The following is a 25,202-nucleotide window of genomic DNA, read 5'->3' on the forward strand; positions in this document are numbered from 1 at the left end:
TTAACAGTCTTTTGAATGGGATTATATTGTGTTATAATAAAAGGGGCCTGACCAGAGTTATCGATGCTTAGATCTACTGGGTGCCGTTGCGACAACGCATAATGCTTTTTTCTCAAGATATCATTGTATTGTATTGTTTTTTTTATTCCACGTTGGTTTAAAAAAAATAAAAGCTAGGGTTAAAATAAAATTACAATGAAATAGCAAATGCTAATAAACACCAACCCCTAATAGATTTTTAATCACGGTATGACCTGCAGTTGCAGAGAATTTTGTAAAAGTGTTCCTTTAATTTTAGTTGCCTTTACAACGTCATCGAGACAAGAGCCATTGCATTTGATCTGCTAATTGCAAACAAGCGACACATACATTTTTATTTGAGTTTGTGGCAAACTGAATTGAAATAGTAGAGGATCGAAGGTCAAGAAAGCAAATGGCTTGAAGTCTCTTGAGGCGACCTATCCCGGGGTCCACTTAAGTAGTTTTTTAAATGATGGAATTCTGGTGTTTTTCTTTTAAAATGGCGACCTCGCCAAGGCCTCCTAGTCTACTTCACTGGACGCAGCATTACCAAAAATCATCAAAAAGCAAATTTCAATCAGTAAAATTTAGTCTAGAGGTGAGCTAACTGTACCTTGTGAGTTCTGTATGTCAAAAAATTTTACATCTTCATGCCACGTTGGGTTTGGTGCAACCTTAAAGTTATAGCAAGAAAATAGAATTATGTTTGTCATGCCTTCTTTGTACGAAGTGAAAGGTTGTACGAAGTGAAAGGGGCTAATTATTATCATAATTATCTAAGCAGAATTGTGGGTTGTCACAGAATAGTTACTTTGGTGTATGGTACTTTCTTTTTCCTAAAACAGTACTTATCTTCAAAGCTACTCATTCAAGAGAATAAGAGAAAGTTTTCATATTTCACTACAAGAGAATATTGGTCGTTTGTAACAGTATTTCAGAAAATTAATTTGAGTGATTATCCTTTAAAAACTGTACAGTACCTCTGTAATTTTGATGCCAAAGATTTCCTGGGATAGTGAAAATAACCCTTCCAGTACTCTGAAAAATAAGAAAAGACTGAAATGGTCATTCATAGGCTATTGATGGATTTGGTAGAATTAAGTTAAGGACATTAGACATCTCAGGCTAAATTGTAGTCTCTGGCAGTTTAAAATGGTTAATTATACAAAGAGATTCTATTAGAGATTTATGCTATTCTTTCTTTTGATTCAAACCGCCAAATCTAAATGTTACCTTGGAAGAGGGAAATATTCTCTCAATCTTTCTTCATTGAGGCTTAAAGTGTGTTCTTTCTGTTTCTCACTCCAGAAAGCAATATCCCAATGTTTCAAGTCACCTTCAAACCCTTGTGAGTTGGCGAAACTCTAAAAAAAAAGAAAACAAAACGAAGTTTTACCAATTTCATTGGTCCTCTTTATTTTGAAGGTTTTTTGAGTGCTACCTCTAGACCAAAGTATGACATCCTCGATGCAAGGTGTTCAGAAATAGCATAATCCTAAATAAAAAAACGTCAAATTCTTGTAGACTTACTTGTAGAGTTTCAAGTTCTTCTTTGGCAACAGGCTTGGCTTTTGATGCAAGTTCTTTAATCATTTTCCAAACAGCTTCTGGCGTTTTTGACATCTTCTTGGATGTTGACAGTTCAGCGAAGTTTTTAAATCCCAGAATCTGAGATTTCCTCTTCCTGAAAGAAAGAAGTGACGCACCAATTTATGTAACAATTTATGAAGAATTATTGGATTAATCACTTTCAAAGTGGAGGCGCGCGTGACCCCTGGGGCTGGAATGTGAGCCCCTTCAACATTACGTCATTTTTACAAAAACTGATTGGTTACAAGTGTAAGGTATCAGAGAGAATAATTCCATGCATGAAGTCATTGCATGAAGTTGTGCATATCATGAATATATTTTTGTTGAATTGGATCGACAATGGATTGTCACGTTGAATGTATTTTGACATACCTTTTCAGTTACTCAAATTTTTCTTTCAAAAACCCATCAATCGAGGGCATGACAATATTTTGGAAATTAACTCATACGAGATGCAAAAAATAGTGCTACATGTTACTAACCTCAATTGCCTGATCTGTTCAATATTAGGAGAGTTGTCATGGTCACAGCTCGATGCACGAGATATGTATGACGTATACATCATCTGACGTAATGATGAATTCAAACTATAAAGGGAAATATGTATGAAAATAAAAAAGTAAATATTTTGGGACTTCAAGCTATATTCTGTGTAGATTAGATTTTAAATTTCAAGTTTAGATGTTCAAGCGTAGACACAATTTAGCCATTTTAAGACACATATTCTCAAGATTTTAGTTATTCATACTTTTTGTGTCCTTTGAATCTTTGATGTCTTAGTCATCTATCTATTGTTTATGCCATAAATCAATAAAAATTAGTGTTACTTATTCCAAAAGGGTTTTGTATTCGTTGAAAGATGAAATAAAAAATGAACTTTTTACCTGTACTTCATAAAAGGATCAAAACAAGGCATATCCAGTGATAGTCTCCATGGGCCTTCTTCTGGATTCACTGTCTTACTGGAAGTAAAAAAAGAATTTTATATCATCATAAAACAAGCAACATGCTGAATGGACCTACCTAATGATTAACATCAGATGAAAATAAGAAAAAAGTGACAATAATTGTACAAAAATTCAGAATGGAAAAATAAAGCTTGTGTGTTGAATAATGTAAAATGGTAAAAAGGAATGTCCCCAAATACGAAAATCACTTAAACCGTTCAGACCCAAAAAACCATTTAAGCTGTTTTTGGCCCAAATTTGCCCAAAAAAAAATTTTCTTAAAAATCTGGCTCCATCACATTTTGGGCATTGTCATTTTGCATCATTGAGAAAAGCTATATTTTCTTATTTGGTTAAAGGGAATTTCCCCATAATACGAAAATCCGTCTTTTAAGGCGAATAAGAATTTTCCAGGAAAAAACACTTCAGCCATTCTTTAAAGAATCTTGCCCTCCATCTTTGTACAAAAAATCAGAAAAAAGTAATGACAGGATTTTGCACAAAGTCCAAAAAACCCTATTTTTAGGTAGTTTTTGGCCCAAATTTGCCCAAATATATTTTTTTTCGAAAATCGGGCTCCGTCACATTTTAGGCATTGCCATTTTGCATCATTGTGGAAAAAATCAGAAAAAAATAATGAGTCAACTTTGAGAAAAGCTATATTTTCTTATTTGGTTAAAGGGAATTTCCCCAAAATACGAAAATCCGTTTTTAAGGCGAATAAGAATTTTCCGGGAAAAACCACTTCAGCCATTCTTTAGAGAATCTTGCCCTCCATCTTTGTACAAAAAATCAGAAAAAAGTAATGACAGAATTTTGCACAAAGTCCAAAAAACCCTATTTTTAGGCAGTTTTTGGCCCAAATTTGCCCAAATATATTTTTTTTCGAAAATCGGGCTCCGACACATTTTAGGCATTGCCATTTTGCATCATTGTGCAAAAAATCAGAAAAAAATAATGAGCCAATCCTGAGAAAATCAACCAAATAAGTAGAAGTGTCACCGATTTTTAATTATGTGCGTGCTCGAATAATATTCAAGCTCCAACCCTGACCCTAACTGTCTAGATAGTGCGTGCTCGAATTAGTTTCGAGCTCCAACCCTGACCCTAACTGTTTAGATAGTCATTTTCCCGAGATTACCGGGGCACCCGGAGGTAGGTCCAAAAATTTAAAACTATTTGCGAATATGAAGTAATAGTGACTCTTAATAATACTTTAGATTCCTAACCTTAAGCTGGGTGTCCACTGGAAAAAATAAGTTTGTCGCGAATTCGTTTGTCGCAAAAAATAAATCCAGACATATGTCTGGAATTAAAAACCTTTTGTTTTATTTGCGATAGGGTGAAAAAAAACAAGCGATGAAAAATGAAAAAGTTCATTTGCGACGAACCTATTTTTATTCAGTGGACACCTCGTACCTAAATGGAAAAAACTTTTTTCATAAAATTTCTGTCATTTTCCTAAAGGTTTTTTTTCTGAAATTCAAATGTTAAATTTTTTTAGTGAGGACTAATTTTTTGCCGAAAATTGGGGAAATTAACCCAAACCGAATTTAATCCAAAAAACAAGGGATAAGAATGAAACTTAACTATAAGCAAAGGCCATTTAATTGTGTAGACACTAAACAAGATTTACCCATGGAGGAATGAACCTACTTCAAATGTTGACCAGCATTGGTAGCCATGAGAGTTTTCACTGATGATGGCAAGCCTTCCAAATCCTTCTCATCGTCCACCATGTATGAAAAGGCTTTGGTGCTGTCCAATACATTATTCCTAAGGAAGGAAAAATATGAAATAATCTACAAATATATCAGTTATCAATACTACATCGTATAAGAAAGACAAATAATAAAAAACACCATAACTCCAAATTTGAGTCAAAATTTAGCATAAGAATCAAAACCTAAAATAAAGGGTGTGGTGGTAAGCCTACACTAAAGAGAGGTCCACCACACCCAAGAAGAACAAAAATCACATTCACAATGACGATGGAGTGTTGATCGTGTTGGAGTGGTTTGCCATCGGAGATCAATTGTCAGCATTGGACCGATCCTTTCCACAACTGATGATGGTAGTCTAGCAAGCTAGACGACTAATTCAGACATATTAGAAATAAAGCAAAAAAGTAAATTTTAGTCGTCTAGAAACCTTTGTGCACTAACTCCAAACAAACAAAAAGTGTCAATATCGCAATTAAATTTTTTTCCCGCTCAAAAAAAATTCTTGAAAATAAAATGTGTGTGGATTGGTGTGTTAAAAATGTTTCATTTGAGTTGATTTTATTTTGAGAGTTTGTTGTTGCTTGATAAATTGTTTTCTCGCTACGCAAGTTTCTGCGTAGCTAGGCCCGGTATCTATAAGGCTGGAACATCGGATTCTTCCAGTCGTTTATACAAACTAAATCCCGTATCATTATTTGTGTTTATTATTAGTATTACATGCATTATAAACGACTCCAGTCTATGATGATGGTGGACCTTGAAGCTCCGGATGTGGACGTGTCGCGAACGGCCACATTGACACACACACGAAAAGCGTTAAAAAGGAACATTGTGCAAATTCTATCTCAAAACGCTCTTGGTCTCAAATCGGATGATCGTATCAACGAGATTACTCTAATGCTACATAAAAGGAACATTTTTATTTGTTGTATACAAGAAACTTGGAGAACAGGACCAGAGAATCTTGACGGTAATTATGGATATAAACTTTTGTTATCTGGCAAAGAAATTCAAACAAACAATAGAGGTTCGCTAGGAGTCGGTATTATCCTCAGCCCAAATGCTCATAATGCCTGGAAAGCGGCGGGATGTGAGATTCATCGCTTTAGTGCTCGAATAATAGCAGTGCGTTTAACGATGGTCGACATTGATAATAGAGACATAGGACTGTTCGTAGTCTCTGCTTATGCACCAGTCGGAGTTGCTCCTGAAACCGAATGGGATAATTTCTTTAACGATCTAGATGCATGTATCTCAAAAAAGCTTCCAAATGATATTCTTATAATTGGAAGTGACACAAATTCGAGCATTGGTTGTCTCAACAAAACTATTGACTATTATAATAACTCTTGTGTGGGACAATTTGGGTTATCGTATGCTAACGATGCCGGACATCGTTTCGCCTCCCACTTATCATTAAACGAACTACTTGCAGTGACGACTTGTTTTCGAAAGAATATTTACGCAACATGGATCCACCCTAGATCTAAATTAAAACACCAAATCGATCATTTTATCGTAAAAAAGGAACATTTCAAATATGTGATGGACGCTGGAGTCTCTCAAAACGTGATCGACTCAGACCATTCAGCCATAGTATGTAAACTTCGAATGATTTCACGCCTCAAAAAGAAAACTTCTCTACGAGATCGCCTGATACGTCTTGATTATAGTGGACTGAAAAGTGATGTAACCAGTCAAAATTTCTGTGCTTCCGTTATGGAGAATTACAATATTCAACCCCCTTCAAACAGTCCATATACACGTTTATCTGACTCTGTCAAAGCGACATCTAGTACGCTTCCACAAAAGAAAAAGCCTTCACCAGGTTGGTTCACTGCAGCAGAGGATAGTTTAATTCCATTAATTGAAAGAAGAAACATTGCAATGTTGAAACATTTGTCAAGACCGCTTCGTTCTACCGCCGAGAAGCTGAAACAGGCTAGGAAAGCCCTAAAGCGTACAGTAGGGAAAGCTAAAAATGAATGGATTTTTTCGAAATGTAGTGAACTGAATAACGCCTCAAACACAGGGACTAAAGTGTTTTGGGAAAATATCAAACAACTCAGTGCTGGTCTGTGTAAAACAAAAGCTAGTGCTGTACCATCAATGAAAAAACCGGATGGTTCCATTTGTAAAACTCCGGAAGAAAACGCGCTCGTTTTTCAAGATCACTTCAAAGCTTTGTATGGTCGTCAACCTATCTATGATGACTCAGTTCTCTCCTTACTTCAACCCAAAGAAGCCGTTACCGGTCTTGATAACTTCCCCACTGATGAGGAGATTGTAAAGGCTACTTGTAAGCTAAAGGAGAAAGCTCCAGGTGATTCCGGAATTCCGCCACAAGTGTGGAAATCGATCATTCAAAATGAATCTACTTACGAAATTTTCAAATCCGTGATTTTAGACTTTTGGGAGAATGAAAAACCACCCCTAGAATGGGAGAAAGGATTGCTAAAGGTTCTTCCAAAGAAAGGAGACCTTAGTATGCCCGGGAACTATCGTGGCATTATGCTACTTGAAACGTGTTATAAAATTGTAGCTATAATATTGCATGACAGGCTCCGCCCTGTTGCCAAATCCCTAGACAACGAAGCGCAATGTGGTTTTCGATCAGGGAGAGGATGTGCGGATGGAGTTTTTACCGTCAAAATGGCTATAAAGAAGAGAAAAGAGCACGGCCTTGAATCTTGGGTCCTATTTTTGGATCTAGTTAAGGCATTCGATCGTGTCCCTCGTGAACTGTTGTGGCAGGTCTTAGAAATTTTTGGCATACCTGCTAAATTGATTCGCCTTTTAAAATCGCTACATGCTCGTGTCGAGGTGAAATTTGTTATTAATGATGTCACAAAGTCAATTGAAAGTATTATTGGAGTCAAACAGGGGGATATTTTGGGTCCTCTGTTGTTCATATTTTATCTTGCAGCCGTAATGATATCATGGCGTAATGCGTATGATAGACCGGTCTGTATTTTCCATACGAAGTTCGATGATGTATTAACTGGTCGTAGATACAACACAAAGAGAAATATCGAGGAATTCTCTTTACCAGATTCGGAATATGCTGATGACACAGCTGTTTTATTCACATCGCGTGAATCGACTGAAACGTACGTACCCCTCCTCTTCAATCATTTTAATAGATACGGTCTCGAAATACATGCTGGCACCGACGAAAAACCCTCCAAATCAGAAATCCTTTTCGTTGCAGCACCAAAACGCATCTATGCAAATCCTCCTACATACGATGGCTGCAATCTGTCAAATATTGTTCTACCAGGTGGCGCACATTTACCAATAGTGGATCGCTTTTGTTATCTGGGCTCTTTTCTGACGAGAGATTGTAATGATAATGTTGATGTTGATGCCCGAATCAATTCGGCAAGTCGGGCATTTGGTAAATTGAGAAATTGTTTATTTTCGTCAACCAGTATTTCATACAAAGCTAAGAAATTTGTATACGAATGCATTATCTTGGCTATTCTCTTACACGGTGCCGAACACTGGTGTTTAACCGAAAATCTTTTCCGAAAATTACGTTTATTCCATGCAAGATGTGTACGTGCAATGTGTCGTGTGAACCGGCTCCACACCCGTGTGTATAGAATCAGAACGTCTGATCTGTTAAATCGTTTATCTCTGAAATCCGTTGATTCGTACGTCAACTTCGTTGGCTGGGTCATGTCGCTCGTATGGATCAACAGCGACTACCCAGAAAAATGCTAACTTCGTGGGTGCCATCGAAACGCCCTCGTGGAGCACCAAACTTCACATATGGAAGAGGAATTTATAAATGCTTGAAAAAGGTTGGTTTGTCAAAAAATGACTGGTACAAAAAGCTTTGAATCGTCTGGATTGGCGTAAAATTATTAATTCCAAGTAGCATATTTTTTGATAGTTTTATCTAGTTACTTATTTGCATAATTTTTCCTTTTTTCGCTTTTTATTTTATCTACCTAGCGCTGTGATCTCTATCTTAGGATAGGGCCTATTCCCTGTGCTAAGGGAAGGTTTATCTCTCTATCTCTCTCATAAGAAAGACCTACTACTCTAAACCAATTCATTTAGAGACGTTTTTTTTTTTTTTATGAAGATTTACAGTCCAGGCACACGAGGGCCTCTAAACCGATCTATCGTCTACAATTACAAAGATCTTGATTCGTAGCGCAATGGATGTTCCATCCATGCCTTGGTTAGTTCTTCTTTGAACGCTTTGATGCTAGTAGCGTTAACAGTCTCTTTTGGTAGTTGGTTCCATGCTGTCACACATCGATAGTAAAACGACTTGGTCTGGACACCTCTAAATCCATCGTCTGCAAAGTTTGGTATCAGTTCGTAATCGTGAGTTCGAGATGGACGCACCCTGCGAATAAACTTTCCAACTGTGGTGTCCTTATCGTAGTGCAAGTGTTTGTAGATCTGAACCATGTCTCCGAAGTGTCTTCTGAATTCGAGAGAAGGCAAGTCAAGTTTTCGTAGGCGCTGCTCGTATGGTAGATTACTTAACCTTCTGACCATCCTAGTGGCACGTCGTTGAACGCCCTCAATTAAGTTGATGTCCTTACGTAGTTTTGGTGACCATACAGATTGGGCATACTCGAGATGAGGCCGGACAAAGGTTGTGTACAGAGTGAAGAAAGTTTTAAGGCTAAGGTCTTCGAATCCTCTTCTGATGACTCCTAGAATGGAATTAGCTTTTTTCACTTGTTTTGATATGTGTTCTTCAAAGGATAGGTCAGAGTCTATCAGAACACCGAGATCTTTTTCAACGAAAACATGTACAAGTTGTTCACCTCTAAGTGAATAAGGGTGCGCGTGGACAATATTCAAATATTTACCGAGAGTGAGAACGTGGCACTTATCTGGGTGAAATCTTAATAGCCAATCATTTGACCACTTTTCAAGTTTGTGTATGTCTTGTTGGATAGCCAATGAGTCCTCGATCGAGTTGACTTCTCTGAAAATCTTCGTGTCGTCAGCAAATAGGAGAATCGAAGACAGCACATTGTCAGGGAGGTCGTTGATGTAGATAACGAAGAGAAGTGGTCCAAAAACACTTCCTTGGGGAATACCACTGATAACATCATCCGTCTTAGATCGAGTTTTGTTAACCTTAACCAATTGTTCTCTGTCAGTCAGAAAAGACTCTACCCATCTCAAGATGTTTCCAGATACTCCATATCCTTTCAGCTTTTTAAGTAGACGGCGATAGGGAACAGTATCAAAAGCTTTCGCAAAATCGAAATATATAGTGTCAACAACACTTCCGTTAGCTATACTTTCACAGCACTTGTCCAAATAATTTAGGAGTTGTGTGACGGTGGAGCGGCGACTAATGAAACCGTATTGCTTGTTGGTTAGAAGCTTTTCGTCAGTTAGATGCTTCATAATGTGCTTTCTTATAAATGATCCCATTAACTTACAGACTACTGAAGTCAAACTAACAGGTCTGTAATTTATCGCAAGGTTTTGGGCACCCTTGTTTTTATAAATTGGAGTCACATGTGCCATCTTCCAATCTTTTGGTATTGTTCCCTCAGACAAGGTCTTGTTCATGATGATTGACAGGGGTTCGGCTAGATGGTCAATCAGTTCAACTAACATTTTCGGGTGTATATCATCCGGACCGAAGGATTTACTCACGTCCAGCAATTTTATCTGTTTCCTCATCATATCTTCTGTTATGATGATGTTCTCAACTTGAATCTCCGTTCGTGTAGGAAAGTCGGGAATCGTTCCTGGGGGCTCATTTGTAAAGACGCTGCAAAACTGTTTTTGTAGGATGTTAGCCTTGTCGAGATCGTCGTGTTTAATCGATGATTTGTCATCAGGGTTTTCAAGTAGTGGTGAGACTCCGCTTGATGACTTAAGTTTAGATATTACATGAGACCAAAATATCTTTGGCTTTTCCTTGGCTTTATCACAAATGCTTTTTTCATAAGTCCTGTGGGTCTTTGACATCAAACGATTAACTATGTTTCTTACAATAGTGTAATTGACACGATGACGATCTCTATCGAGAGGTGCAGATCGTGACCATCTTCTATGGAGCGTTTTCTTTAACTTGATTTCATCTTGAAGATTTTTATTAATTGGAACTTTACCTTTTTTCCTCCAAAAATCGTTTCCTACTTCTTTCAAAGGGACAAATCGATTTCTGAGATCAATGACAACTTTCTTGAACGATTCCCAAAGATCTTCCACTGATTTATTCACGGATGCATTTTTGAAACCTTCTTTCCATTCCCTCAACGTCGGGTCATTTTTCATTAATTTGAAATTTGCCGAAGCATAGATGAACCTTGTTTGCGTAGGTTTGGAGTATGCGTAGTTTTCTTCTTTATTTGTTTCTTGAAGGATAATGTTGAATGATTATTAAGGTTTTGATGATCAGATTTCAAATAAAATTTCTATTGAGCGTAAATTCATAAAGTCTCACTGAAATTTGGTGCCTAGTTCAGCAAGTTGTTGTGTGATTTGGTTGAACTCCTCTTTTAAGGAGCCTTCTAAGTGAACACCAGATAATTCTGCTGATCGAATGGATGATTCAATAATACGGTTCTGTGCTTCATCATATTCACTCTTCTTACCATCAAGAATCTGAAAGTAGAAGCGGAAAGTTAACATCAGAAATACTTTCCACCTGCAACCCCCTAAAAACTGGATAATGCAGTGATTAGCTTTCGTTCAGCTCCCACATTCTGACAAACAACAAAATGGAGTCTAACCACAATCCTGGACAAAAGAACTTTTCAAAAATGCATGAAAAATTTCAAAATAAGCTCTGAAAACCCATTTTAGTCTAAAAATAACAAGAACTGCTAGCAAGCCTGTAGGTGTCTTCTGCCAAATAATCACTGGTTCATTTTGGGAATTTCCCAGGTGTCAAAAAGGCTTTTCTTGGCACTATTGAGGAATTTTACAGACCTTTTGTCCATGATTGCAGTCATTTTGATGGACGAACTTAAAGCTTTAAGTGGCTCATGATCTCAATTTGTTTATTTTGTATGACTTACACACTATAAATGTTAAAATCAATCAATTTCGATTCAATTTTACCTTCAAAGCTTTATACATGGATTGGCTTTGTGATGCTTTACTTCCTAAACGTACAAGGTCTGGCTGCACCTGTAAGAAAATAGGTTTATTGAAAATTTTTCCTCAAAGGAGAGGCATTTATTTGAGAGGATCAGTGAAAAGAAGGGGCGTTATTCGAATTAATACGGTAGTTGTATGAAATTGATTAATGAGAGTATTAAATTGATACTTGTTTTGATTAAAAACTTGATCCAGTGGATTGGAAACATCAAAATGATCAAAAAAGAATAATGGAAAAGAACATCCACAATTTACACAAAAATGTAAACCTTTTGATAAGCTTCTCTTAACTGTGCATTATTCTTGACACCATGTAAATGAGACACAGCATTCCAAGCCAATGTTAATGAATCGAAAATCTTTTCAGACTTTGGTACAACGTCATCCCAAGAGACATCATCTTTAGTTTTTAAAATTTCATCAAATGAGTCATGTTCTTTTTCGGTCTCACTTATGATGTATGGTAGAGCCTCATTTATAGCTTCCCCACTCACTTCATGAAAATCTGGTAGACCTTTCAAGTCTATGAGGGGGTTACTGTTTGCAGATGGTATGGTACAGTACCGATGTTTTTGACTGATGTTCAATATCAAACTTGAAAATTGTAAACATCTCAAGGAAAAACAGTTGTTTAATAATGTTGCATTCTGATGGTAAAGATGAAGTGCTGATGACATATTATACTTTTTTCGCTTTTGTTTTTTTTGTATTCTTGCTTAAAATATAGAAACAAAAAAATGGTTAGTAAAAAAAGTCTACAACCCAATGATAAAGAAATTTTGGTGGGTTTCCAGTCAACATTATAAATAAGCTTTCTACGCCAATATTTTAAAGTTAAGCGATGAGATGCACATCAGTAATCAATTATCATGATTCAGCGATATAAATGTAAAACAGTTGTCTAAAAATTGGCAGGAAGCCATTATTGAACGCAGGCCCACACCAGGTTATGTGATAGTTCTCCTTTTTCCTAATTTATTTTTAAAGATTCAATAAAAAACAAGGGAGGGTAAGGAATGACACAAACATAAAATCATGAATCAGTTTTCTTTTTTACAATACATCTCTACCAGCCAGTGGTAGAAAAACAGAAAATAATATGCAGAAAATTAAAAGTTCATAAAAAATAAACAATGACTCAATCTAAAAATACAAGAAGTACACCAACCAATCAGTTCCATATAAACAGATAAAAGGAAACCAAATGAAAGTTTTCTTACTTCGGTCATTAGAATTTTTTATTTTTGAAATGAAAAACAAATAGTTCAGGTAGTAAGTAGGCTTGTGAAGAATATTTCAAGGATCCTAAAATAAAGTTAGTTTTTTGATTTAAAAACTTAACCAAAATTTTTGACCTGGATTTTAAAAGTGTAAGTAAAGATACAAAATATATCGTTCCAAACATCAAACATGTAACAATTCAAACGATTTCACGATTTCTTCAATGGATGTTCTTGAAGCCATTGTCTCAAACAACTAAAAGAATAAGAATTTTACAAAAGATTGCTTTTGTGTAAGATCACTTTAAAATATCATCGTAAGCAAATCAATATTTTTTACAACCTTAATCACCACTTTATAATTTTGGGGACTGATAGACACATTGTTACACATAAATTGGAAAATGACATACCTTTGAGCTTGGAGTTGATGGTTTTCTGTGTGTTTCAAATGCTTTTCCAAGTAGAAATCTATGTAAATAATAATTCATTCAAGAAATAACACATAACTTAACTGAATTAAATTTCGCGTGGATTTATTTTCGCGATTTTGCGAAAAAATTAAAAATCCGAATTTTGGCCAAAACCCCTAGGAAAATGAAAGAAATTGGATAAAAAAGAGGCAGATTTGCAAAATTTTGTCGCGCGAATTTTGGATTCTCAATTCGCGAAAAAAATCAACACAAAATTTAACCCAGTTTTAAAGGTACATTTTCAATAATCAATTTAGCAGGATTAACTCTAGTTTATAAAAATAATCAACAAAACGTCTAGAAAATATCAAGTTATTTTTTATTCTGGTATTTCTTTAGATTTATTTGGCTCAAACAAAAGTTAAAAACAAATAAAACCAAAAATTCATGAAGGGTAACAAAGGTGTACCTGCTTAGCTCAAGTGGAGATAGTTCATGATAGGGAGAGAACCAGTCCATAGGGCAATCATTGTTGTAAAGGGAAAGAAGATTAGCTGCATCATTTGCAGTGAATCGTTCATTGCAATCCACAGTTAAAAGTTTTCCAACAACAAAATCAGTCACAATGTCTCCTGATCTGAAAATGAAGCCAGATTTCCCACATTATAAAACATACCTTTATAGATCCTCCAGTGATTTTCTGTAATTGTTATAAGGGGAAGGAGTCTTTTGATTTTCTTTATCCAAGAGTGGGTCAGCATTTTAAGGGGTATTCCTATTAATCAAGGAGCCCCCCCCCCCAACATTCAATACAACAAAGAAAATTTTTGTCTGCATTGCCTAATATTTCATTTAAATTTTCAAAAAGGGGTGTTACCAGTTCAAGGGATTACCACTAGAGATTTTACCTTGTTAAGAAATAAACACACCAAGACTCCATTGCTCTGAGCAAAGGATTTAAAGTTTATATTAAGATATTTTTGTTTTTAATTTGACAATAATATCAACCAGTAAAAAATGAACTTTTGCATAAATATATATAACTAGATAAAAGTTTGTCAAATAAAAATGAGTGAATACCTTAGGGGAGGTATGGGTTTATCAAGTGGGTCCTTGACGTACAAAGGATTCTTCATTCCAAATATCTCATAAGCAATTGAACCAACTGCCCAAGCTTATATTTAAGTAAAAGATCAAAAGTTTAGAAATGCATATTAAAAAACGAAAATTAAAAAAAGAAGTACAAATTAACTGCATGGTCTTATTTGAAAAACTGATAAATAACTTTTATTACCATCTGCTTTAGAATAGTCCAAATAAACATCCATTCCAGGTTTTGCTCTCAGAATCTAAAACAAAAAGTCTTACAAGTTGAGATTATTTAAAGACAAGTCAAAAATAAGGATGATACAGAAAAAAGACTTTGCTTATCTTCATTGGCTATTTCAGAGGAAGGGGGTACACTACATCGCATTTTCTTGGAATAGCTCTCCTATTTTGATGACCATAGAAATGAAATTTCTCTATTTTCCCTATTTTTAGTGATTCAAACATTTAGATTCCAGAAATAAGTCCAAAAACTATTTTACCTCAGGTGCCATCAAAGCAGGGTTTCCTCCTCGATCAACATAATCTGATTGGAAAGGAAGTCTCATGTTTGTATCCCGACCATCATAACATGAACCAAAATCTATGATGACTAATTCAACGTGATCACTTGTTGATGATGCTTTGATCATGATATTGTCAGTTTTCATATCCCGATGACTGATGTTATTGTTTTCCAGGTGCGCAACACCCTCCAGGAGCTGACAAAACATGTTCTGACGTGCTTTGAACGGTAAGTTAGGATTTTCATTCAAATATCCACGTAAAGAATTAGAATATTTTGGCATGACTAAATATATGGTCTTGCTTCTTCCAATACCATCAGGGAATAGGCTTTTGGGCATCATATAAGGGTACATTTGGAGTGAATCTTCCATTTGAATGGTTTTGTCTACAAAAACTTTCAGCATCTTGATTATGTTTGGGTGTTCAGGAAGATCTAAGAGTGCAAAAAAGTTATGTTAACATGATGTGAATAAAAAAATGAAGATTTCTAATAAAATATATATTATTGTCCTTCGCAATCAATGCAATTTTGTCAATTTCCAAAGAGGTAAATGCTTAATTACAACAATCAAAAGGAACAGAAAGACATTTATAGAGTAGTTTGAATGAGTACAGACCTTTGTTAGGTGAATTCAGCACTTGATATTCTCTTTGAAATCTCTGTTAAATTTAGAAAAGTTTTGTTAAGATCAGTTTTGAAAACTTTATTTTGAATAGAAAACCTTAATAACATGCAAAGATTATTACTAATAAATACTCATTTTTTGTTTTACTACATGTAAATTTAAATAAAAATTGTATTCTTACTTTCATGATGACATGATCTACTGAAGAATCTGACCTTGTGTTGACATTAAACATCATTTTTACAGCTACCTATTAAAATAAAATTAAAAAAAAGCAGATAATAATTATACTGGGTGCGCCAGAAAAAAGTTTCTCTGTTGAAACTTAATTATTTCAAGGTCTAAAAATTTTGAAAAACCCGATTCTTACCCATTGGAAAGAAGGAAGATAAACTTAAATTTTGATTAGTCTCTTATTAAATTCAGTTTAGATCAAAGGTTATGGCAATTGAATAAAAAAATTACTTTCAGAAAGTGCTCGAAAACATTGAAAATGAACCTATCAAATTGAACAGAAGCATGAATAGCCGGTAGAAACAAAAACAGATCCATAAACTTGCGGCAGGAAATTTTGATTGTTCTGGTAGTGATAAAAAGTATTCATGTTTTAAAATATAATTTAACAAGCTACATGCTGAATGGACCTACCTGAAGATTGATGTAATATGACAATCGAAAAATGACAACAATAGTATGAAAATGCAGAATAATACAAGAACAACTCGAGAAATTCAAGAAAGCCAGCGATTCTCGGCTGTTCTGGCTATTTTTAGAAAGTTCCTGTACCAAAATCAGTTTCATTGAAAATTATGTTTTTGTTTGAAAAAAACAAAGGCATAAAACAAAAAAATCCACTGAAAATCTGCAAAAACGGAAATTTCCGGCATTTTTGGCCGGAAAAAAATGTTTCTCAAAAATCGGAACTCGGTCATGTTTTGAGCATTGCGAATATGCATCTTTCAGCAAAAAATCAGAAAAAACTAAGAATGAAAATTCGAATTGTCAAAAAAACAGTTTTTACGGCATATTTCCGGCATTTTCGGCCGGAAAAAAATGTTTTTCGAAAATCAGGCTCCGTCACATTTTAGGTATTGCATCAGTGTGCAAAATTTCATAAAAATATATAAAGTACAGCTCGAGAAATTCAAGAAATACTGTCTTTCCGGCGAAAATAGGTTGTTCCGGTGATTTTGAAATAGTTCCCGCTTCAAAATCAATTTTAGTGAAAATTGAAACATGCTTGATGGTGGGCATTGCTATTAATAATGTTTTTGAATGAAAAAACAACCAATTATAAGGAAAGAGTCCAATGATTTTCGGCCGGAAAAAAATTTTCTCAAAAATTGGACTCAGCCATGTTTTGGGCATTGTTAATACGCATCTTTGAGCAAAAAATCAGAAAAACTAATGATAAAATCTCGAGAAAATGCCAAAAAAAAACAGTTTTTCCGGCATATTTTTCGGAAATCGGGCTCCGTCACATTTTGGGCATTGCCATTTTGCATCACTGTGCCAAAAATCTGAAAAAACTAATGAGCCGATCCTGAGAAAAGCTGGTAACAGACGGACAAACAAACGGACAGATGAACGGACAGACGGACATCGGTTATTTTATAGGACCTCCGAGGTAGGTCCAAAAAGTAAGATTTAAGAAATAAATAAATTCTTTTTTTAAAAACCTCTTTTTCATTATGTGTTGCATTATACACAGCTCCACAAGAAGACGGTTTTCCAAGTCTTTCTTTGATTTCATATTCAGTAATCTGGGAAGGATAATCTTCAGTACTTGAGGATTGCTCATTATTCTAGAGTGGCAAAAGTGCATTAATTAAAAACTAATATATGTATAGTAAGAATTACTGACCCTTGGTGATTTACTACATTGTCCTGTTCAGAGGCAATTTCCCAAGATATTTCTATTCATCTGTATTTTCAAAGGAAAATATTCTTTGGTATTTAGAGAAAGTTCATTTCCTGTATTTTTGAAGGAAAATGGATTTTTAATATGATATTCACACTTTCTTTTATAAGAAGCTTAACCTTTACCACGCCGAGGCCGTAAATTTACGTTTTAATATATAGCCGAGGCCGTAAATATACGTTTTTCATGGGGTGTTAAGAAAAGCCGCCCTACCGCCTTAAAGACGCCTTTAAATCCTGGGAAATGTCTTATATGACGGAGAGAAAATGTAAACAAACTATTTTCAATAGTTTGAAACCACCTACTTTCGATTTTAACTGTCAAAACAAACTGGAAAATCAGGCAAAATATTCTTTTGGAAATTATGAGCTTATTGACTGCTGTGACTAAATTTTTATGTTTATTTAGTGGAAAATGGTTTGTTTTATTGGTTGGAAATGTTATGTATTGCTTGTTTGTAGTTTAGTCAGTGTTTGAGGTAAGTTTCTGCCTCCTTATTCTTTAGTATGACGGTACATTAAGGGTGAGGACTGGAGGCTTGTCGGCCGTCATCGACCGTCACCGAAACCCAAGTTAAGGCTTCTGATAAGGCTGCAAAGAGTTTCAAAGTGTATATACTATGTTATTTCTATTGCTTTCATGCTGGTTGATGATAGGAAAGTCATTTTTAGCTGTTTTTAGTGATACTTCCCATAAAAATTACCTCAAGGAGCCTCTGCCTTACGTGCCTCTGATTTACGTGGAAATTTTCTCGAAAACCAAGGTTTTCTAAAAATGAATTCTGCCTTTTCTAGTAAAGGTATGATTGTGATTTTTTGGCTAGCAGTTGTAGTTATAATGGTGGAAACAATAAGCCAGAAAATTATGGTATCGCAAATGTTCTCCCCACTTTTTTTTTAACCGAAACTTAAAATTTTGAAAAATATGACAAATTGCGTTTTGAATTTTTTTCAACTCTAAGGCAGAAGAATACTGTGTCACCATTGATAAAGGAAAATCCTTTATTTTAACATTTTTAGAAAGCAGGATAGTTGGGCTTTCCAGAATGGGCTTATTTTTTTGAATCGGTTTAGTAGATCAAAAGTTATGACGGAAAGCGTAAAACTGTCATTTTTCCCAAAAAGACAAGGCGTGCACGAGGTGAAGTTCCCAGAGAGAAGGCGTGGTAAAGGTTAACTTAGCTCAAAGCCTGGATATTCCTTATTTTTTCAGAGAATTTCAGCCTTGAAATTCCTTATGATATCCTGGCTAAAATTATTTGGCTTTGCATTTTCTTATTTATGACAGACAGATTCAATTAAAAGTGATTTAATTGACGTTGTCTTTACGAGAAGAGAAAAGAATCAACATATAAATAAAAACACTTACAGTCTCTTTAGAAACTTGGAATCCACCTTGAAAAGCTTGGAACAGAAATGACAAATCAGGCATCCCATCTGAAGGCACAGTTTCAACATGGTCTAAAATTGCAAAAGAAATTGGTAAACCTTGAAACACTTTGGTATACTTTGGCTTAAATACTTTTAAAAGTTATCTAAAGGGTTTTTAGAAATTTTAAATTGAAAATGCAACATAAAAATTTTAAACAGTTATAACTCACCAGCCAGCTTGAATCCAACAAATGATGCTAATGCTATACGTTGACCACTCTTTCTTAGAAATGTCTTCAATGCTTGAGCTGAAAATAAAATTTGTAGGAATTTAAATGACACTAGTTCTTTGATTTATTATTTGGGTGCCATATTTGAAGTTGTAAATAAAATGAAATTCGTTGTTTGTATGAACATTTCAAAAATATCAAGCTCCTTTTGAACAAACTAAAATTACCTCTAGCATTTGCAGCTAAGTTTTCAGTAGGAAATGTCTTAGCAACATTTTCCCAAAAATATTGACGTTGATGTTGGACCTTCTGAATTCCAGTGAGTTCAGATTTGGGACCAGCTTTGATGACCTGTTGAACCCCACGCCAAAGGGCTCGGCCAACCCTTGCAACACTCATCTACTCATTTGGTTTGATAATCATTTTTTATATTTTTCAATACGTTTTTTTGCTAAATAAGAGAATTTCACATTTAAATTTGAGTTTGAATTTGAACATTTGAATTATTGTTTTTACTAAAATCAATCATTTGAGTTTTTTTAATCCAAATACCATCGCAAACGAATAAAAACCACAAACAATATCAGCTGATTATTATAATGGGCAAAATATTAAAACAAACAAAAAACACAAAACAAGAGAAAAAGTAGACAAAGCCGAGATTCAGGTATGGTGCGTTAATTGTTGTTAAAATAATTCATTCATTTATCCTCATCAATAAAATCTTTTTTAATTTGTTCTAATATATGTGAATCTGATGCAAGAACATCGATGGCAGTCATAGCTAGACTTTTAGCAACCCTAAGCGTAGGTATTTGGTTTTCATCAAGAATAGCAGCATCTGTAAAACCAGCTGTGTGGATATTCGTTTTTGAGTCAACTTTAAATTTTGGATGAATTGAAGGTAATGCTACTGAAACATTCCCCATGTCAGTGGAACCACCTTGTTTTGAACCTGTGTAGTTGAAGTCTACACCTAAATTTTCAGAATTCTTTATAAATAGATTCATCAATGTTTCATTAGTTTTTAAAGCGTTGTATTCCGCAACTTCTGTGATCTCTAATGTACAGCCTAAATGGAAAGAAAAACAAATAATAGTTTACGCTATCTGCACCCCAAAACATTGATTAATTTTGTTTTCTGACGCCTCAAATAATCATTTGGAATACAAAAATGAGCCAAATGAAAAATGGCATTGATTTGTCACCTAAAGAATCTTTCCTAGTGCATAATTCCATTTTAAACAATTTTGGATAAAAATTATTCAAGCCCGAACTTTCATTTTTTAAAGTTACTGCACCCCAAATGTAGGTGAGCCTTTTTCTGTATAGCTTCAGGTGAAATCTACAAATCTTGTTGATTTCTTGTATGATAAGACCTAATACGATATAGAATCGACTGAAATTTTAAAAATAAGGGAGATGATCCAGAAAGTTGTTAAAAATCTAAATTTCTTTTCTACTGCATCCCAAAATATAGGTGTACTTTTGTGTGTTTTCAGGAAAAAGCAGAAAAATTACATCAAAATGTATCTTTACGTCAGTTTTGTCAAGATTTGCTTCAAAATTCTTTTATTAGGGTTTCAGCTACCGACATAAAATTTTGACACCATGTTCAGGATAGACAGGGCTTAAAAATCGACCCTAGTTTGTGGAACTTATCTTTTAGTCTCGGTGTACCAATTCTCAATTGATTGAAAATTTGATTGAAAAGTCAGACGTCACTTTGGAAAAACATCTCTGGTTTCGTAATAAAATTATCAAAATAAGCGATGAATTTGATTTAGATATATTTATATACTCATAGGCTATCCATTTCCAAAGTTTTCCGGCTGTAAACACACTGAATAAATTTTAGTGGACGTCAAACCAAAAATCTACATTTTGGGGTTCACCAACATTTTGGGGTGCATACAGTGTACTTAAAATTAATTTGTAGCTTCAGGGTAGACACCAGAGAATATCTTCAAAATGTGCATAAGGAAAAACCAGAAAAGTTGTAAATTTTTTTTTATGACTGACCTGTAGAGGTTGCAGCACCATTTCCACATGACACGACTCTTTCTTTCAGGTCCCACATTTCTTTATCAGTTACCGAACGCACAAAAATGAAAAGCTCTGCCAGCTCCGGTATTATGTTTGGAACAGTTCCTCCCTTAGAAATAATAGCATGAACACGAGATGTGGGTTTGATTTGTTGTCGAAGCATGCTGATGTTACAATAACATTGTACGGCAGCATCTAAAGCATTTTGCCCTTCCCATGGAGCAGCTGCAGCATGAGCTGGTTTTCCTGTGAGTAAAATCAATATTTTGAAATATTTGATGCTAATTTAAAATATGGTCAAATTAGTAATGATAGAAAATGTAAGCATTTCAAAGAATTGAATGATGATGGTATCATTTAGAATGAAAACATAGCATAAGCAAATTGTGCTAAGAAAGCTAACTCTTTTTGCACCGTTGTTTGGATTTACCGACCATTAAAAAAAAAACAGAAAATAATATCTAGTGCAGGCAACCCCAGATAGATCAAAATCTAATTTAGCATTTCAAACCTTTGAAAGCTATTTTAAACTGTGAGACAGCAACCATTATGGGATCTGGCAAATCATATAGTGCTGGATGAGCCATAATACAGACATCACATCCCTCAAAAACTTGCGCTTTCAACATCTCCACTTTTCCTCCTCCAGCTTCTTCAGCTGGAGTTCCGAAAATGATAACTTTTCCAGCAAGTCCATACTTCCGGATTGCTTCTTTTACAGCTACAAAAAATGTTGTTTTTTTCTTATTGTTCTTTAGTTTAATTTAAGCAAATAGTAGACTAAACACAAATTTTTAGACAACAACTCAACAAAATCTCATACATTTATCATCATTCATAGAAATACTTTGAGAGCTATAAACATGACAGAAATTTAGGTACATTGAGAAAAGATATTTCTTATTTCAACCATTTTAACTTTTATTAACATGTAGCTGCTGTGGTATAGGGGTTATCAAACAATTCCTGTATAGGTGACCAAGGTTCAATTCCCATACATGGCATTTCACTTGCCAAGTGAAACCTTCCCCTGGCAAAGCCATATCATTCGACAATTACACACTAAATCTGACTTTAAATGATCAAAAAACATAACTCCTCACCTAATCCAGCGCCAACTGCACATTCTGCGATCAAATTGTGACCACAACCATGTCCTATTCCAGGCAGTGCATCATATTCACAACAAATGCCAACAACCGGTCCACTCTTACCAATTATTGATTCAGCTATGAACGATGTAGTTAAAGGATGTTTCTTTTGCACATGAAAACCAGATTTTTCAAGAAAAAGTGTTATTATTTCATGACACTTAAACTCCTCAAAGGCTGTCTCTGGATTATTCCATATTTCATAGCTTAGATTCTTAAGATTGTCTTTTTTTGACTCAATCAAGTCACAAGTAAATCGTTTTACATCTTCCAGATTCATTGATTTACCTGGATCGTGTTGACCAAAACATATTCAATCAGCAATATATTTGTGATGAGAAATGCTATACTTTTTGGGAAAAGGAAACTAACAAGTATTATACAGCCTCTATAAGAAATTCTTTTCACTAGAGGATGAGCAGCAGGCTCTTTTCATTTGAGAAAGACTGAACACTGTCTCTATCAAATATTTTAATAAAGAAAACTTCACAATAAAATACTGTAGCTTCTTTCAGGTTATTGAAAAATAAAATGATCATTATTTTTAATTTTCATATTTATTTTGTTCTTTTCTTGTTATGCCAATACAAAGTCAGTTAGTGAAGCCATCCAGGACCCTGCCATTCTATCAGCCAGCAAAAACTAAATGACATTTGTAAACTCAAGTTTGCCCAATACTTCAAGGGTGGTAACCCCAAAATGATCTCTTTCCTATAGGTTTGCAGGAATGTGTTATTATCCATAGTGTCAGCTCAGCCCCATGCTAGTTGGGGGGGGGGGTTACTCCCTCCAAAAAGCCCCAAAAAGGTGGGGGCTAAAGATGTTTAAAATATTTGGGGGGACATAATGTACTCGAGGGGAGCTGAAATCTCATCATTTAACATGGGGGCTAAATACTTAATCTTAATGGCAGTTAGTCACACTAGGAAAACAAGCTTTCAGAAAAAACAACATCAGTTATCTACAGGATGCATTTGCAACAACAACCTGAATCAAGTTCAAGATCCGAAACAATTAATTAAAACTTGAAATGAGACAAAATGACTTATTGCTAAAATGTGCAGGAGCCAATATCAACTAACCATATTTTGTCATTCAATTCCTGAGACAACGCTTCGCTTCTTTAGGCCTTGACTGCACGCCAAAGAGAAAATAATTTCGTACATGTAAATGGGTCAGTATTTGTGGCCCGGTAAAACCTCCGGGTATAGTCTATCTGGCAGTACACAGATCTAGGTGGGTTCCGTCTCCCTAGTAAATCTTTTTCTTGGGAAGTTTTTCTTCAAATTAGTTTTCAACGTTGGCTCGGTTGAAATTTTTTCATCTATGGCTCAAAATTTAGGTAATTTTTCATAGTTTTTCAAAAAGTTAATTTCATTAAAAAGCATCGGTTTAGTTTTTTATGAATCGCTTTAGATGTTTTTGCCGCACATTTTTTGCTTTTGAGTCAAGCAAAAGATAAGTCGCTTTCGTAGCATTAATCTTTGATACGTATTTTTGCGGGATGATAGTGTGACTAACTATAAGGAACGCTAAAAAAAAACTGTCTGAATTGCAAACAGAAACAGGTTTGTTTGTTTCCTCTTTCCCATTTCAACAATGCAATGCTATGGCGCGTCAAAGCGGAAATAAATACTACCGTAAGTTGGTCCTAAATTTTGCATGCAAATTCTCAATAAATTTATTGCGCGCAGGCAAAAATTTTTTTCAAGAGGGATAAAACCTTCCCCAAAGCATACTGTCAACTGCTCTACATTGGGACGATTGGTTGAAACATGGGACTGTTGATATCTGGCCTGTATTTTCACTTACTGTTAAATCTCTTTGACAACAAATTTGTTTTGATGACTCCACCAAGTTTATCAATCATACTTTCTGTCATAACATGTCACGATAACTTTCACTGATAGCGCGCCCTTTTTAACTTTTTTGTTTTCATTCAAAATGACTGGACGCCGATTGGAGAATTAGATAACGCCCACCGCCTATTAGCCTATCACCCCATGTGCGTTTGCGTAGGGTAAAATAGCGAAATGCGAAAATCGATTTTGGCAAAATTTTTTTGAAAAATGACCCTACAAGATTTGACTGTATCGTTTTATTCCATGAAGAGATTACTTTCAAATAAAAAATATATTGACAATGAATGGGTAAGCTTTCTAGAAATCCAAACATAAATTACATAGCTTTTACCAAAAAATAGCACTTTAAGATCAGAAACAGTCAAAAACCAGCTCTTTCCAATTTTCATTGAGTTACAGGAATTAATTCCTTGTTTGTTTTGATCTGAAATTTTCAGTAGGGGTGGCCAACATGGTTCCTTTGCTCATATCAGGGGGGCCCGAGATGGGGGTAAGAGAATTAAAGTTTCTAAGTAAAATCTTAATTATCACCCAAAAAAGCCCTTTTTTGTCCATATCTTTTAAATAGATAGTCCCTCCAAAAATATTGGCATTAATTGTTTGCTTTCAGTTCCTGTAGCCAGTAGTGTGACCCCCTGTATTTCTATTTTATTTCGCACAGGTTTTTCAATGGAGATGTCACGTGACTCAAATCCCGCAGTCTTATTGGACTAGAGAAAGTGAAAGTGAAATCGCGCGATCTGATTGGATGAAAAAAAGACCCTGGGAACTGGAACCTAAAATAATTCTCATTCTAAAACAAGATGGCGGCGAGAAAAGCATGTCTTTTGCTTTGGTCATCCAAAGGTTGTAAATTCTGGTTGATTTTAAGGTTTTATCTTATCTTATCTCATAAATTACTTTAATTAGTAGAGGCTTTTTCAATGTTTGGGGAAGGTAAGTCTATAAAAGTTATTTGTTTTTTGGTGGAAAAAAGTGTTTAAAAAAGCATTTTTTGTGCTCAAGGTTTATTTTCCTTCGCAAATTTTTGTCTTCAATCTTAAATAGATGAACGAGTATTTGACTGATTGTTATGATTTTTTCACAGAACATAGTAAAACTATTCAGGAACTTGGACCTTTTTACAGAATTTCAAAAAATTTGTTAGTTCTGGAGATATATTGAAAAGTTTAGACATGGGTAGTTCGCATTCGTGTTTTGCGTTCCCAAACCAAACGCACGTGGCCCGATGGGATTACCAAATAACGAGTGTGTAACTTGCCGCGCGAGTGACATCAAACGCTCTATCGTTTTGCCACTAATTTAATCTTCTTGGTTTCAGACAGTTACATCAATATGCCTTCTTACCTGTCTTTAAAGATATAAATAA

The 25,202-nt window shown here is 35.0% G+C and overlaps 3 protein-coding genes across 4 annotated transcripts in view; all 3 read right to left on the reverse strand.

Annotated features, from left to right (window-relative positions):
• Positions 1 to 12,116, reverse strand: part of LOC136823927 (uncharacterized) — a 402,896-nt gene extending 390,780 nt beyond the window's left edge. For both annotated transcript variants that reach the window (XR_010849083.1, XM_067080085.1), the window contains exons 1-10: positions 11,650 to 12,116; positions 11,342 to 11,410; positions 10,722 to 10,882; positions 4,215 to 4,334; positions 2,496 to 2,573; positions 2,094 to 2,198; positions 1,552 to 1,705; positions 1,255 to 1,385; positions 1,002 to 1,059; positions 635 to 695 (exon numbers count right to left, since the gene is read on the reverse strand). Coding sequence is in view for 1 of the 2 variants with exons in the window: in XM_067080085.1 (XP_066936186.1) it covers positions 635 to 695; positions 1,002 to 1,059; positions 1,255 to 1,385; positions 1,552 to 1,705; positions 2,094 to 2,198; positions 2,496 to 2,573; positions 4,215 to 4,334; positions 10,722 to 10,882; positions 11,342 to 11,410; positions 11,650 to 12,057 (1,345 nt within the window). In the remaining variant the exon portion in view is untranslated. The remainder of the gene's footprint in view (positions 1 to 634; positions 696 to 1,001; positions 1,060 to 1,254; positions 1,386 to 1,551; positions 1,706 to 2,093; positions 2,199 to 2,495; positions 2,574 to 4,214; positions 4,335 to 10,721; positions 10,883 to 11,341; positions 11,411 to 11,649) is intronic.
• Positions 12,117 to 12,408: 292 nt separating this feature from the next.
• LOC136823776 (serine/threonine-protein kinase Pink1, mitochondrial-like) lies at positions 12,409 to 19,224 on the reverse strand. Its single transcript, XM_067079945.1, has 12 exons — positions 19,002 to 19,224; positions 18,775 to 18,852; positions 18,543 to 18,634; positions 16,933 to 17,058; positions 15,435 to 15,503; positions 15,245 to 15,287; positions 14,603 to 15,060; positions 14,308 to 14,362; positions 14,094 to 14,187; positions 13,483 to 13,650; positions 13,014 to 13,071; positions 12,409 to 12,856 (listed from the first exon to the last, which is right to left on the reverse strand). The coding sequence occupies exons 1-12, from the start codon at positions 19,171 to 19,173 to the stop codon at positions 12,785 to 12,787; spliced, it is 1,485 nt and encodes a 494-aa protein (XP_066936046.1). The 5' UTR covers positions 19,174 to 19,224; the 3' UTR covers positions 12,409 to 12,784.
• A 212-nt stretch (positions 19,225 to 19,436) lies between these two features.
• LOC136823819 (xaa-Arg dipeptidase-like) lies at positions 19,437 to 22,331 on the reverse strand. The gene is made up of 4 exons (XM_067079991.1): positions 21,924 to 22,331; positions 21,332 to 21,541; positions 20,797 to 21,066; positions 19,437 to 19,846 (listed from the first exon to the last, which is right to left on the reverse strand). Exons 1-4 carry the CDS (start codon positions 22,249 to 22,251, stop codon positions 19,476 to 19,478), a joined length of 1,179 nt encoding a protein of 392 aa, XP_066936092.1. The 5' UTR covers positions 22,252 to 22,331; the 3' UTR covers positions 19,437 to 19,475.
• Positions 22,332 to 25,202: the final 2,871 nt, after the last annotated feature.

Source organism: Clytia hemisphaerica, unplaced genomic scaffold (genome assembly GCF_902728285.1).
Source record: "Clytia hemisphaerica strain Z4C2 unplaced genomic scaffold, Clytia hemisphaerica genome assembly, whole genome shotgun sequence".
NCBI classification, from domain to species: domain Eukaryota; kingdom Metazoa; phylum Cnidaria; class Hydrozoa; order Leptothecata; family Clytiidae; genus Clytia; species Clytia hemisphaerica.